The 16,416-nt window shown below is 40.8% G+C and overlaps 1 protein-coding gene across 2 annotated transcripts in view; it reads left to right on the top strand.

Moving 5' to 3' along the window:
• The first annotated feature begins 3,144 nt into the window (after positions 1-3,144).
• Positions 3,145-16,416, top strand: part of cyth1b (cytohesin 1b) — a 51,877-nt gene continuing 38,605 nt past the window's right edge. The window contains exon 1 of one of the 2 annotated variants that reach the window (XM_046354323.1): positions 3,145-3,450. In XM_046354323.1, coding sequence (XP_046210279.1) covers positions 3,369-3,450 — 82 coding nt within the window. In that variant the 5' untranslated portion in view covers positions 3,145-3,368. Of the gene's footprint in view, positions 3,451-15,707; positions 15,933-16,416 lie in introns of those variants that run through there. The other variant, XM_046354324.1, reaches the window with a different exon arrangement.

Raw genomic sequence — 16,416 nt, 5'->3', positions numbered from 1 at the left:
TCATTTTCAGAAGTTGCCACTCTAGAGATGAAACCTAGAGCCTTAGGCCTGTAGGGGCCAAGGAGAGTGCTAGTTGTTTGAGGTCAGGGGCAGTCAAGGTTGGGGTAGAGGAGGGAGGTGGTTGAGACAGGTTGAAGGCGGCCACAGAGGAACTACACTGGATATTTCAGAAATAATTTGAATGGGAAAGGAGAGAAGAAGAACAGAGAGGAGAGAGAGAAGAGGAGGAGAGAAGAGAATATGTGAAAGAAGATTGAGCAAAGGGAAAAGAAAGAGTGAATGATACAAAAAAAGAGGAGGGGAGGCAGAAGACAGTACACCAATAAAAAGTGAACCCATTATAAAGGGTGTTGTTGGTGGGAATGCTACTAGGAGATAGCAAGAGAGCGATAAAAGGAAAGAAAGGAAGGAAAGAAGGGTGTTGGGCATACAGACAGAGAGAAGGAGAGAATTGTGAGTGTGTGTTTGTTCTGGGCTCATATCCTTGATGATACATGTCAGTGGAGGCTCTTCAGATGAAGAAGGGGAGGACCATCCTCCTCAATGAATTTCATTAAAATGGTTATCCTTTTTTAGATAAAACTATACTAAATATAGCCATATCACTAAATAACTGATTAAAACACTATATTGTAAAGAAGGTCTACAGTAACCTCAACAGCAGTCTGTAGGGTAGCACCATGGTGTAGCCAGAGGACAGCTATCTTCCATCTTCCTCTGCGTACATTGACATCAATACAAAACCTAGGAGGCTCATGGTTTTCACCCCATTCCATACACTTACACAGTAATTATGACAACTTCTGGAGGACATGCTCCAGCCTATCAGAGCTCTTTCAGCATGAACTGACATTTTGTCCACCCAATCAAAGGATCAGATAATCTAGTACTGAAGGCATAAGCTACAGCAAGCTAGCACTGCAGTGTATAAAATGTGGTATGTAGTTGACTCAAAGAGAGAAAAAGACAATAGTTGAATAGTTTTGAACAAATTAATTTCTTCCAAAATGAAAGAGAAGCAAGACAGAAATAGAGAGAGTTATTACATAATGTTTTTTGACTTTCAGTTTCTCTTACTTAGCTAGCAAATGCAGCTTGCTACTTTAGCTTACTGAAACACCCTGCTCAAACAGAGGGATGCTAAGTTAGCTAGCTGGCTATGACTTTCCAACACAACACTGGAACTCTTTCAAGTCAAGGTAAGCTTTTGGTATTACTAAACAGAGCAAAAGAAGAAACGTCCTTTCACTTTCAACTGCGTTTATTTTCCCCAACTTAACATGTGTAAATATTTGTAGGAACATAACAAGATTCAACAACTGAGACTGCACCATATATGCCAGTTCTTGCTGTGAGATGTTACCCCACTCTTCCACCAAGGTACCTGCAAGTTCCTGAACATTTCTGGGGGGAATGGCCCTAGCCCTCACCCTCCGATCCAACAGGTCCCAGACGTGCTCAATGGGATTGAGATCCGGGCTCTTCGCTCGCCATGGCAGAACACTGACATTCCTGTCTTGCAGGAAATCACGCACAGAACGAGCAGTATGGCTGGTGGCATTGTCATGCTGGAGGGTCATGTCAGGATGAGCCTGCAGGAAGGGTACCACATGAGGGAGGAGGATGGCTTCCCTGTAACGCACAGCCCCAGACCTTGACGGACCCTCCACCTTCAAATCAATCGTGCTCCAGAGTACAGGCCTCTGTGTTAATGTTAATTCCTTCTATGATAAACACAAATCCGAACATCACCCCTGGTGAGACAAAACCATGACTCGTCAGTGAAGAGCACTTTTTGCCTGTCCTGTCTGGTCCAGTGATGGTGGGTTTGTGCCCATAGGTGGCGTTGTTGCCGGTGATGTCTGGTGAGGATCTGCTTCACAACAGGCCTACAAGCCCTCAGTCCAGCCTCTCTCAGCCTATTGTGGACAGTCTGAGCACTGATGGAGGGATTGTGCATTCCTGGTGTAACTCGGGCAGTTGTCATTGCTCTCCTTTACCTGTCCGCATGTGTGATGTTCGAATGTACCGATCCTGTGCAGGTGTTGTTACATGTGGTCTGCCACTGTGAGAACGATCAGCTGTCCGTCCTCTCCGTGAAGCTCTGTCTTAGGCGTTTCACAGTACGGACATTGCAATTTATTGCCCTGGCAACATCTGCGGTCCTCATGCCTCCTTGCAGCATGCCTAAGGCACGTTCACACAGATGAGCAGGGACCCTGGGCATCTTTCATTTTCTGTTTTTCAGCCAGTAGAAAGGCCTCTTTAGTGTCCTAAGTTTTCATAACATAATTGCCTACATTCTGTAAGCTGTTAGTGTCTTAACGACCATCACTGTCTGTCACCTCAAATTTGTCTCTCGAACTGTGTGCACCTACATTGTAAATTTTCATTCATAGGCTAGGTTGTAGCAACCTCGTGATGGGTATAGGGAAATTTGAGTATCATGTAGTAGCCTAAACTTATTGCTGTTACATTGAACTGAACACATGGAATATGAATGAGAGTCATCCAACATGCTGTAATAGAAATAAGGCCATGCTCATGGGATTTTTTTGTTGTCCTCCCTCGTCTTAAACGGCACTGGTACATGTATGATTGTAAGTGCTGTATATAGCCTGTGTGTGTGTGTGTGTGTGTGTGTGTGTGTGTGTGTGTGTGTGTGTGTGTGTGTGTGTGTGTGTGTGTGTGTGTGTGTGTGTGTGTGTGTGTGTGTGTGTGTGTGTGTGTGTGTGTGTGTGTGTGTGTGTGTGTGTGTGTGTGTGTGTGTGCGTGTGTGTGTTCAATACCTATAGTGTGACTTGGATGCCTAGCAGGTCTGAGTGGGGGATTCTGATGTATGTGTGGGTGGATGTGAAACAGGAGGTGTATTTATGAGTCTGTATGAGTGGAGCAGCAGAAGTGTGTGTGTGTGTGTGTGTGTGTATGTGTGTGTGTGCGTGTGTGCGTGTGTGCGTCTAATATGTCATCAGCTCTAAGAATATCTCAGCAACTGCTAGAGAGAGAGGGTGCTGGAGAGAGTGTGTGTAAGCAGCACCTTGAAAAATATAGAGGTCAAGTGAATGAATGAGATTGAAGAGAAGAGAGAGAGAGGGGAGTGAGAGAAAAAGAGAACGTACTAATTGTAGTCAGTTAGTGTGTGGCAGAGGAGGGGAGAGAGCACTGGAGTCTGGAAACCTGAACCTAGAGAGGATGCTTCACTTTTGTGATTCATAAACTTATGCGTGGAGGGGGGGCTGCCTGGAGGGACGGACAGACAGAAGAAGAGAGAGGACAGCAAAAAGAGGAGAGACGCTAAGAACATTGGGGCTCTTAGCTTCAACACCTAGTTTAACTCACACAGGCCACACAAACACACACACAGTGCTATGATGGGGACGGTTAGTGAGCTGTGTGCCTCCAGCTTCCAGACTTTTCTTTGTCCAACAGCAAGACCTGCAGCAACTCAAGGTAAGTCATCCCTCACCTCTGATGATCAAGGAAAACACAGAAAAGCTGAACAACTTATTTCCTGCCGGCCAAAACAAGAGGACCACAATAGAAATAAGTTGATCAACTTTCGTCTGTTATTCGCAATGATTTTAAATACATTGTTTTCAGATGTGTAGTTGAATTGTGTTTTTAAATCGTCAAATAAATCAACACATTTCAAGAGAGAGAGAAAAAGTGTGTCTGAGTGTGAAATGAGTCTTTATCTTTATTTTTGTTTCGCTTTTCCCCCCTCTCTCTCCCACTACCTCTCTCTCTTTCCCGCTCTGTCATTTCTTTCTTCAAAGCCAAACTGTAAATAAAGTTCTAATTCAAGCACAAAGCTGCCAAGTCCCTCTCTACTTCCATCCTGTTTATCGGTTTCTCTTCTCAAGTGCAAGTGAATTTAAAACACAGAATATATCATTACATATTTACTGTGAGCAATTGCTAACAGTGAATATGTAATTAGATTTTTATTACATTTACATTTTGGTCATTTAGCAGACTCTGTTATGCAGAGCGATTTACAGTCAGTGTATTAAACTAAGGTAAACAAGAATATAGCAAGTAAAAAGATTGTGTTACTGTTACCGTGAATGTTGTAGTTAAGCAGGCTACTTGCAGGTATATATTTGTATTAGAAAAGACCAAAAACATGTATTCTACTGTAATTAAACTGTTAGAAAATAGGCTACATTCATTGTAGTTCAGGCTAGTGAAATACAAATTACAAAATAGGTATTGAAAGTATTGAAATACCTAATGTACTGTATTGCCTGTCGTTGACACTAGCTACCTGCACTGTAAATCTGCAACAGTTTACTTACCACTGTGCATCCAGTAATGCACTGTAAATTCTAGAAATACAGCATTTTACTGTAATCAGGTGTTCCAGGAATATGCTGGCAATTTGTGTTACAGTAAAGGTCCTGTAAATCTACAGTAATTTACTGGCTTCTGTGCTGCCAGTAATTTACTTTAAATGTACAGTAACCTACTGCCTACTGTGCTGCCAGTCATTTACTGTAAAAATGAAAGGATTTTTTTCTACAGTAAATCTTTCGCTGACTAGGAGCTTACACAAGATATTTTCAGATTTTCAACCGAGTATGGCAGGTAAGCATTACTCTATATAAATATACTTAATGTGATATGTTACTTAAAACAACTGGGAACTATTTTCTCTCTTTCTTTTGTATGTACTGTATCATAGCACGGTAATAAAGGGAGAGAACACACTCGACTCTTACACTCTTAGAAATGAAAGGGTGCCTGGAACCAAAATAATGATCACATCAAAAGTGAAAAAGGCTAGCATTGTTTTAAAGTACTAGTAAAGAGATTAAAATAATACAAATATGTATTTAACATGTTTGTTCTACATAATGGCCGCGTTCCTGCCCGATAACATTGCAGATGCTTGCCAAGCCTTACAAAGCCTGCATAGGTATTTCAAATAGCATCTATAAGCTAACCCTATTATATAGAAATCTGGTGCCCGACAGCACCAGACAGCATGTATTAAATGTGTAATATCAGGGCAACAGCAATGTATGCTAACAAGATACTATGTAGGCTAGCAGTGCAATGGAAGCAGTACAAAGACCGGTATGGCATAGGGCCTACATTGTGGATAATGGCATCACAGGTTTCGCAGACTAAACGTAGCACTCAATATAAACAATATAGGCAACAAGTAGCATTAGTAGTGCTGGGCCAACAGTGTTGGCACAGTATACAGTATATCAATTAACAGTTGGCTCGAGTCAAGGCTCTAAATAAACTTTTTTATTTGGTAGCACTGGTGCTTCTAACGTTGAAAAGTAAGGAGCACCAGACAAAATTTAGGAGCACAATAATTTATATATTTTTTTACTGCAAATGACTGTTCTATCATTCTTTCTTAATGTAGAATGTAACATACAAAACTGAACGTTAATTGTATTCAAACGTGCAACAGCAAATATATTTATAAAGTTTAGGCGACAAAAATTAATAATAATAAAAAACCATGTACCTAATAATGTTAATGTTGTAACAAGGCAACATGCTGACTATTAACTGACACTTGGATAATGTAATAAATGTTTAGTCTCCTCTCACAATAACTCATCAATTTCTTTGATCTAGAATTTAGCTAATAAATCAACTTGCTTTTAGGGTTAGGGTTTAGGGTTAGGAATGTCCCAAGGATCCCGGATGGCACTAATCCTCTTCCCAGATAGTGTCCTCAATTGTGCCAATAATGTTTGCGAAGGACACCTCATTTCCATATGTCGGGTTGATTTATAATCCATTATTTTTCTGGGTGAGTAACTTGGGTCTGAATTTGGTTACAGCCTCTTTGGCAATGCAATAAACGGTGTTAAATTTAATCTCCAGCTCAGTTAGCTCCGCCTGTTGACCGACTTGGGCTGCCACCTGTTGCCTGTCAAATACGGCTACCTGGTAGTAGACATATTGATGTTGCTCCAGCCTTGGCTACTGATCATGCCTCTCATTGCTATTATATTACACATAAGAGTCATTGGAAGAAGACGTCTTCTGTGTGATGGAGTTTTGTTGTTGAATATTAACACGTTAAAAGGTTAAATTAATACACACCTTTTATAGGGTTACGGTTAGTGTTCCCCACAGACATATCTCCATGTTACAGCACTTGTTTACGGGAAACAGACGGAAGTCAGAGGCAACCTTCTGTGCTAATTAGCTATCTAGCGTGCTCCGAACAATTCTGTGTAAGTATAAGTGTATCGGAAGTGAAGTTTCATTGGTTGGAGGCACGCATAGCTGTATGGATCTGTGCACAACTGCTACTGCAAGTGTGTCTTTTTTATTTGAATAATTATTTATCCCTGATGAAAGTTAAGGGCCATATGTTTCGAAAGCCGTATTGCAAGCGATGACCTTTCTAAATGTTAAACCACAGTGTCGGGATTGTAGTTCACATGAGCTAGTCGTGGGAGAAACTAACCACTGAAAACTGTAGGGAAAGGCAGAATGCAACCTAGAGTTTTGGAGAGGTACTCCAGCCCCTGCCCCTGCCCCAATGCACTTGTCCCCACACTTTATGTGCTTTTGACTTATGTTATGTTTTTTATTGGGCAATTGTTTTTAGCCGCACGTTGCTCCCAAAACAAAAGTACTGGTCATGGGGGCAAAAATTTGGTCACACTTTAGAGCCATTGGCTAGGGTACCGGGTAGCTAGCATAGGCGACAGTGGTGAGCTAGCACGATAGGCTAGCAGGCCGCAGGCTGTGGATAGTAGCACACAATAGACCAGTATATACAATGGGCTAGCATGCTAAGCTAGTCCATCGGCTAGCAGTAGCGGACAGTATATACAGGGGGCTAGCACGCCATAATTGATTCACTACTTTAAGGGTCACACCCAAACACCAATGTGTAATTCTAAACTAGTATAACACTTTTATCACTGCTATTTTAATTTTACATCCTGTATTTTTCTTTCTACAGATTACGTTGATATGAGAATGACTGAAGAGGAGACAGGACCACAGTTTAAAGCCTGTGTATGCCTGCTGTGCTTACAGTGCCTTGCGAAAGTATTCGGCCCCCTTGAACTTTGTGACCTTTTGCCACATTTTCAGGCTTCAAACATAAAGATATAAAACTGTATTTTTTTGTGAAGAATCAACAACAAGTGGGACACAATCATGAAGTGGAACGACATTTATTGGATATTTCAAACTTTTTTAACAAATCAAAAACTGAAAAATTGGGCGTGCAAAATGATTCAGCCCCTTTACATTCAGTGCAGCAAACTCGCTCCAGAAGTTCAGTGAGGATCTCTGAATGATCCAATGTTGACCTAAATGACTAATGATGATAAATACAATCCACCTGTGTGTAATCAAGTCTCCGTATAAATGCACCTGCACTGTGATAGTCGCAGAGGTCCGTTAAAAGCGCAGAGAGCATCATGAAGAACAAGGAACACACCAGGCAGGTCTGAGATACTGTTGTGAAGAAGTTTAAAGCCGGATTTGGATACAAAAAGATTTCCCAAGCTTTAAACATCCCAAGGAGCACTGTGCAAGCGATAATATTGAAATGGAAGGAGTATCAGACCACTGCAAATCTACTAAGACCTGGCCATCCCTCTAAACTTTCAGCTCATACAAGGAGAAGACTGATCAGAGATGCAGCCAAGAGGCCCATGATCACTCTGGATGAACTGCAGAGATCTACAGCTGAGGTGGGACACTCTGTCCATAGGGCAACAATCAGTCATATATTGCACAAATATGGCCTTTATGGAAGAGTGGCAAGAAGAAAGCCATTTCTTAAAGATATCCATAAAAAGTGTCATTTAAAGTTTGCCACAAGCCACCTGGGAGACACACCAAACATGTGGAAGAAGGTGCTCTGGTCAGATGAAACCAAAATTGAACTTTTTGGCAACAATGCAAAATGTTATGTTTGGCGTAAAAGCAACACAGCTCATCACCCTGAACACACCATCCCCACTGTCAAACATGGTGGTGGCAGCATCATGGTTTGGGCCTGCTTTTCTTCAGCAGGGACAGGGAAGATGGTTAAAATTGATGGGAAGCCAAATACAGGACCATTCTGGACGAAAACCTGATGGAGTCTGCAAAAGACCTGAGACTGGGACGGAGATTTGTCTTCCAACGAGACAATGATCCAAAACATAAAGCAAAATCTACAATGGAATGGTTCAAAAATAAACATATCCAGGTGTTAGAATGGCCAAGTCAAAGTCCAGACCTGAATCCAATCGAGAATCTGTGGAAGGAACTGAAAACTGCTGTTCACAAATGCTCTCCATCCAACTTCACTGAGCTTGAGCTGTTTTGCAAGGAGGAATGGGAAAAAATTTCAGTCTCTCGATGTGCAAAACTGATAGAGACATACCCCAAGCGACTTACAGCTGTAATCGCAGCAAAAGGTGGCGTTACAAAGTATTAACTTAAGGGGGATGAATAATTTTGCACGCCCAATTTTTCCGTTTTTGATTTGTTAAAGTTTTAAATATCCAATAAATGTCGTTCCACTTCATGATTGTGTCCCACTTGTTGTTGATTCTTCACACAAAAATACAGTTTTATATCTTTATGTTTGAAGCCTGAAATGTGGCAAAAGATCTCAAAGTTCAAGGGGGCCGAATACTTTCGCAAGGCACTGTATATCCCGTTGACTCCAGAGTACAACCAGATGAGAATGTTGTTGCTCCAGGAACCAACGGTAGCTTGTTCGTTGCTGGGCTACTATTGGGCTGAAACATACAGTAAATGGCATATGTCCCTGCTACTTGATGTATTGAGAACTAGATTGGACTACAGTATTTTAGCTTTTTTTTACTATTTTTTACTACGATTTTAGGGTAGGTTTTGCAGTTATATATATATATAACTGCACGTTGCATTTATATTTTTGTTCAGTATATAAATGCAACGTGTAAAGATATAAATGCAACGTGTAAAGTGTTGGTTCAATGCTGCAGAAATGTTTTGGTACCCTTCCCCAGATCTGTGCCTCGACACAATCCTGTATCGGGGCTCTACGGACAATTCCTTCAACTCATGGTTTGATTTTTGCTCTGGCAAGCACTGTCAACAGTGGCACCTTTTATAGACAGGTGTGCACCTTTTCCAAATAATGTCCAATCAATTGAATTTACCATAGGTGGATTTGGCATACTGACTGCAGGAATGTCCACCAGAGCTGTTACCAGAGAATTTAATGTTAATTTCTCTACCATAAGCCACCTCCAATGTTGTTTTAGAGAATTTGGCAGTACATCCAACTGGCCTCACAACCGCAGACCACGTGTATGGCATCATGTGGGTGAGTGGTTTGCTGATGTCAACATTGTGAACAGAGTGCCCCGTAGTGGCGGTGGAGTTATGGTATACAGAGTGCCCCGTAGTGGCGGTGGGGTTATGGTATGGGCAGGCATAAGCTATGGACAACGAACACAATTGTATTTTATCGATGGCAAATTGAATGCACAGAGATACCATGACGATATCCTGAGGGCCATTGTGGTGCCATTCACCCTCTGCAATCCGCCCATGTCTCAGCATGATAATGCACGGAGTTAGGTCTCAAGGATCTATACACAATTTCTGGAAGCTGAAAATTCTCAGTTCTTCCATGGCCTGCATTCTCACCAGACATGTCACCCATTGAGCATGTTAGGGATGGTCTGGATCAACACGTACGACTGTGTGTTCCAATTCCGAACAATATCCAGCAACTTCGCACAGCCATTGGAGAGGAGTGGGACAACGTTCCACTGGCCACAACCAACAGCCTGATCAACTCCATGCAATCAACAGCCTGTCACGCTGCATGAGGCAAATGATGGTCACACCAGATACTGACTGGTTTTCTGATCCACGCCCCTACTTTTTTTAAAGGTATCTGTGACCAACAGATGCATGTCTGTATTCCCAGTCATGTGAAATCCATAGATTAGGGCCTAATGAATTGATTTAAATTGACTGATTTCCTTACATGAACTGTATCTCAGTAAAATCTTCAAAATCGTTGCATGTTGTGTTTATATTTTTGTTCAGTGTATATATAATAATACTTTCAGGTCTATATTCCTGCTTATAGGAACAGGGGCTTCTGTTTGTTCTGTACAGTGATATGTGTTTTCAACCAAACTGAACAAAACAATGTCATATACACACCAAAAAATGAAGGTTCTTCAAGGGTTCTTTGGGAAAGGTGATCGTTCTATGTGAATCCATAATGACTCAAATAAAACTTTGAGCTCTTAAATGGTTCTGTACATTCCACAAAAGGGTTATTTTCTCTCTGAGTGATAATTAAATGTAGAGGAGGTGGCTCATTAGACTATTTTGGTGCGTGATTTGTGCACTGTTCTTTTTGTGCAACCGTGAGAGTGTCTTTCCAGGTTATCTAATGTGTTGTGTACACTGAATTCACAAAACATTAAGAATACCTGCTCTTTTCATGAAATTGACCTCCCAGGTGAAAGCTATGATCCCTTATTGATGTCACTTGTTAAATCTGCTTCAATCAATGTAGATGAAGGTGAGGAGACAGGTTAAAGAAAGATTTTTAAGCCTTGAGACAATTGAGACATGGATTGTGTATGTATGCCATTCAGAGGGTAAATGGGCAAGTCAAAGGATTTAAGTGCCTTTGAACGGGGTATGGTAGTAGGTTCCAGGTGTATCGGTTTGTGTCAAGAACTGCAAAGCTGTTGGTTTTTTCACGCTCAACGTTTTCCGTGTGTATCAAAAATGTTCCACCACCGAAAGGACATCCAGCCAATTTGACATAACTGTGGGGGCATTGGAGTCAAAACGGTGCCAACATCTTTGTGGAATGCTTTTGACACCTTGTAGAGTCCATGCCCTGATTAATTGGGGCTGTTCTGAGTACAAAAGGGGGGATACAACTCAATAATAGGAAGACATTCTTAATGTTTTGAACACTCAGAGTATGTGGAATCATAATGACTCAAAGGTCTTCAATGGTCTTCAAAAAGATAATGGCGCCGGAGGGGTTGGCTGCCCTTTTAAGGGCTCTTAACCAATTGTGCTATTTTGTATGTTTTTTTGTATTGTTTGTAACTTATTTTGTATATAATGTTGCTGATACTGTCTCTTATGTGGCGCAGCAGTCTAAGGCACTGTATCTCAATGCAAGAGGTGTCACTACAGACCCTGGTTGTATCCAGGCTGTATCACATCCGGCTGTGATTGGGAGTCCCATAGGGCAGCGCACAATTGGCCCAGCGTCATCCGGATTTGGCCGGGGTAGGCCGTCATTGTAAATAATAATTTGTTCTTAACTTGCCTAGTTGAATAAAGGTTAAATAAAATAAATACAAAATACAAAACAAATATGACCGAAAAGAGCTTCTGGATATCAGTGATTACTCACCACTAACTGGACAAAGATTTTTTCTTTAATGAGTCTGATGTGAAGGATATACTTTTGCAGGCCCAAATCCCAACTATTGGCATGAAGAAAAGATGGAGATACAGGGGGTGCAAATCGGAGTACCTTGTGCGAATTCGTTGGCGAATGAGTAACCCGCCTCTACCATCCGTTCTATTGGTCAATGTGCAATCACTGGAGAATAAACTGGTGACCTCCGTTCGAGACCATCCTACCAATGGGACATTTAAACACTGTAAAATCTGACTGAACGACGATTCGGATAATATACACCTGGCTGGGTTTTCAGTGCATTGGCAGGACAGAATCGCTACGTCCGGTAAAATGAGGGGTGGTGCGCGATGTCTAATATTAAGGAAGTCTTACCTAATGATAAGCTGTAGACCACACAATCTACCATCTATATTTTTTGTAGCCGTCTATTTACCACCACAAACCGATGCTGGCACTAAGACCACACTCAACGAACTGTAAAAAGCCATAAGCAAACAATAAAATGCTCATCCAGAAGCGGCGCTCCTAGTGGCCGGGGACTATAATGCGTTTTACCTCATTTCTACCAGCGTGTCATCTGCAACCAGAGGAAAAAAATCTCTAGACTACCTTTACTCCACACACAGAGACACGTACAAAGCTTTACCTCGCCCTCCATTTGGCAAATCCAACCATAATTACATCCTTCTGATTCCTGCTTACAAGCAAAAGCAGGAAGTACTGGTGACTCGCTCAATACGGAAGTGGATGCTAAGCTACAGGACAGTTTTGCTAGCACTGACAGGAATATGTTCCCCATATTCATCCAATGGCATTGAGAAGTATAACACCTCAGTCACCGGCTTCATCAATAAGTGCATCGACAACACCGTCCCCACAGTGACCGTAAGCACACATCCCAACCAGAAGCTATGGACCAAATCAAATCAAATGTATTTATATAGGCCTTCTTACATCAGCTGATATCTCAAAGCGCTGTACAGAAACCCAGCCTAAAACCCCAAACAGCAAGCAATGCAGGTGTAGAAGGATTACAGGCAATATCCGCACTGAGCTAAAGGCTAGAGCTGCTGCTTTCAAGGAGCGAGACACTAATCCGGACGCCTATAAGAAATCCCACTATGTCCTTAGACAAACCATCAAACAGGCAAAGAGTCAATAAAGGACTATAATTGAATCCTACTACACCGGCTCTGACGCTCGTCAAATGTGGCAGGGCTTGCAAAGTATTACGGATTACCAAGGGAAACCCAGCCGCGAGCTGTCCAGTGATGCGAGCCTACCAGACGAGCTATATGCCTTTTATGCTCGCTTCGAGGCAAGCAACACTGAAGCATGCATAAGAGTGCCAGCTGTTCTGGACGACTGTGTGATCACACTTTCCGTAGCCGATGTGAGCAAGACCTTTAAACAGGTCAACATTCACAAGGCTGTTGAACAGACGAATTACCAGTACGTGTACTCAGAGCATGCGCGGACCAATTGGCAAGTATCTTCACTGACATTTTCAACCTCTCCCTAAGTCTGTAATACCTACATGTTTCGAGCAGACCACCATAGTCCCTGCGCCCAAGAAAGCAACGGTAACCTGCCTAAATGACTACCGCCACATTGCACACACGTCGGTAGCGATGATGAGCTTTGAAATGCTGGTCATGGCTCACATCAACACCATCATCCCAGAAACCCTAGACCCACTCAAATTCACATACCGCAACAACAAATCTAAATGTATTTTATATTTGAGATTCTTCAAAGTAGCCCCCTTTGCCTTGATGAGAGCTTAGCACACTCTTGGTGTATCCAAACTTTTGACTGGTACTGTATATATATTTATTATTATTTTTACTTTCGTTTTTTGAGTAAATATTTTCTTAACTCTATTTTCTTAAAATTGTATAGTTGGTTAAGGACTTGTAAGTAAGCATTTCACAGTATTTGTATTTGGTGCATATGACAAATACAACAGTTCACAAAAGGTTTCTTTACGGTTCACAAAATGGTTCTTTGCTCTTTTAATGCTAATTAAATATAAGGGGAGGCAGCTCATTCAATTATTTGGGGGCGTGGTTTGTTCACAGCACTTTTTGAACAACCGTGCATGATTGTGTCATTCCAGCTTATCTAATGTGTTGTGTTATGCTTTTACACATTATATATGATTGTAAGTCGCTCTGGATAAGAGCGTCTGCTAAATGACTTAAATGTAAATGTAAATATGATTATAGACAATTAAGCTGTCTTTTGGAAGACTCAGGTATGGCCTTGTGTCAAATGAGAATGGTTGACTAAATCAGACAGTGGTTTTCAATTCTCTTCTCAGGGACCCCCAGCTGTTCCAGAGGTAGCTCACCTGATTCAACTTGTCAATTAACATAAAAGTAACATGGATGGAATATTAACAATATAATATTGGCTGACCAGAATAAAAAAACCCTGTATGGTTCTTCAAAAGGATCTACAAAGAACTTCTGATACATGTTTCCCTATATAGCCCCAAATTGGGTTGTGACCATAACAGAACCCTTTTTTGGTGCTATATAGAACCTTTTTTAATGGTTATTTATAGAACCTTGGGAAATGGTTCCATTTAAAATCGCATGAGAATGGTTCTTTATGTAACTTTAAAAATAGGGTTCTATATTCAGTAGCACAAAAAAAGGGTTCTGAATTGGTTACAAGCCAAATAACTCATATCTGGTACTATTTAGAACCATCAGTTTTTGGTGTGTACATCATATGCCAATTTGCTTATTCTTGACTCTGCCTGCTCCACCCAGAGCCATAGAACCTGACATTCTCCACTGTGTGCCTCATTTATGCATAGACAAATGTAGCAGTTTTAAAACAAATTCACCAAATATAACTTAACAGTGAGATTGAAGAACAGTAAGCCTATCTAGTGCCTATTCCTGTACTTAAAACCTTGCTCAATAAAAATGTCCATTGAATGTGTTTTTAGTCCTCTCTCTTTTTTAGCGCTTGCCCTCTCCTGCCACTGTGGTAAAATCCCCATTCACCATGGTTTAAATAATTTTACTGATAAATTCCTTAAGCAGAAAGGTCAGATTTGCTATTGAAAAATATTCCTTCCAATAATATATATAGTGCCTTACAAAAGCATTCAGACCACTTGGATTTCTTCACATTTTATTGTGTTACAAAGTGGGATAGAAATGTATTTAATTGGCATTTTTTGTCAACAATCTACACAAAATATTCTGTGAGGTCAAAGAGGAAGAAAAAATTATATATATATTTTAAAGATTCATATAAATTATTTTGTATATTTGTATTATTCTCACTCTGTCCTTCAGGTGATTATTGATGGGTCCATACAATGTTGTTAATCCACCACCAGTTTTCTACCCTCACAGACATTGTAGCGGTTTTAAAATCACCAATGGCCTCATGGTAACATCCCTGAGGAGTTTCATTCCTGTCTTGCAGCACCGTGCAGAAGGACAACGGTATATTTTATGTGTCTGTGTGGTTTAATATATAATCCACAACATAATTATTAACTTGACCATGCTTAAAGAGATATTCAATGTCTGATTTGTTATTGTTACCCATCTACCAATCACTGCCCTTCTTTATGTGGCATTCAAAACCTCCCTGGTCTTTGTAGTTGAATCTGTGCTTGGAATTCAAATTCAATACTGTTTGATGTATGGGGGACAGAGGAAGGGTTAGTCATAAAAAAATAATGTCAACCCGTATTATTTCACAGAGTGAGTCCATGTAATTTATTATGTGATTTGTTAAGCAAAAATGTACTCCTGAACTAATTTAGGCTTGCCTAAACAAAGGGGCTGAAAACTTATGCAACGACTATATTTTAGTTATGCATTTTTTTGTTTATCTAAAAAAATGACAATTAAATCAATTTTAATCCCACTTTATAACACAATAAAATGTGAAGAAATTCAGTGCAAGGCACTCATATATTCCGATGTATACCTTATTTTAAGTAACTTTTTCTCCTTGGTTCTGCAGATATCAGTGGCATATCATGTAATGCTCCCTATGACTATATTCCTCCCCGGTTCTCTCCCTATCTCAGCATATCCTGTTTTCCTCTCTTTGTGGCCAAACTTAGTGAATGAAACTCTGATTCAAGCACACAGCTGCTCTTTAAAACCCTCTCCCTCCATTATCCCATTTTCTCCCTCTTCCTCTCTCTTTTTCTTCCTCTCTCTCGTCTATCATTTTCTCTGTCCTTGTATACTCTCACCTCTCTCTCTTCCCATTTCTCGGTTTTAGCAAAGCATCTGATTGGCTACCCAGTAGCAAGTGTTCCTAAACCACGCCTCATTTCTACCGCATGGGACGCCCCAGTTCAGAGTCAATTCACAGTTGTGACATTTGAAGATACAAAAAGTTATCATCAAAAATATATTTATTTATAAATATTTATAATCTGAGCTCTTAAATAAAGTGGTGCTAAGTAAATAGCAATCTGTCATTTGTTTTAAAAGAATTCGTAGTTTACAGAAAGGCTACACGATGGTTCTGAAGTCGGAAGACGGAGTGGGTAAGTAGCGACCGACCTAATTAGCCTAACGTTGTCTAGCTGAGGCTATTTGATGTAGGCCCTAGCTTTATAAACAGTTAATGCTTGTAGGCTATTTCTCTTTCATCTAAATGATTGCTACTTTGTTTATGTTGGCTGTTAGTCAAATGTTTTAGCTGTACGTTTTCAAGTTGACTGGCTAAATTCATTTAATTTACCCAGTCTGCAGCGCAACAGGTCGGTAATATAGTTTCCTTCTTATGCAAATTTCCAGACGACTTTAGAACAATAGGTTCATTTAGCTGACTGAATTGAGGCCATGCAGCTATGTGTGCGTTGTGTAACACTGAATTCATAATGAGTCTGTCTATAAATATGATGAAAGGGTCCATTGATTCAGTTAAAAGGATATGATATAAAGAGGCTACATTTAACGGCTGCGTGTGCGTGCGCGCACATGCGTTGTTGGGATGCTCTTCTGTTAAAGGTTGTGTGGGGTGGTAGA

This window comes from Oncorhynchus gorbuscha, linkage group LG06, assembly GCF_021184085.1.
Source record: "Oncorhynchus gorbuscha isolate QuinsamMale2020 ecotype Even-year linkage group LG06, OgorEven_v1.0, whole genome shotgun sequence".
Classification (NCBI taxonomy): domain Eukaryota; kingdom Metazoa; phylum Chordata; class Actinopteri; order Salmoniformes; family Salmonidae; genus Oncorhynchus; species Oncorhynchus gorbuscha.
This window is presented reverse-complemented; position numbering and strand designations above follow the sequence as displayed.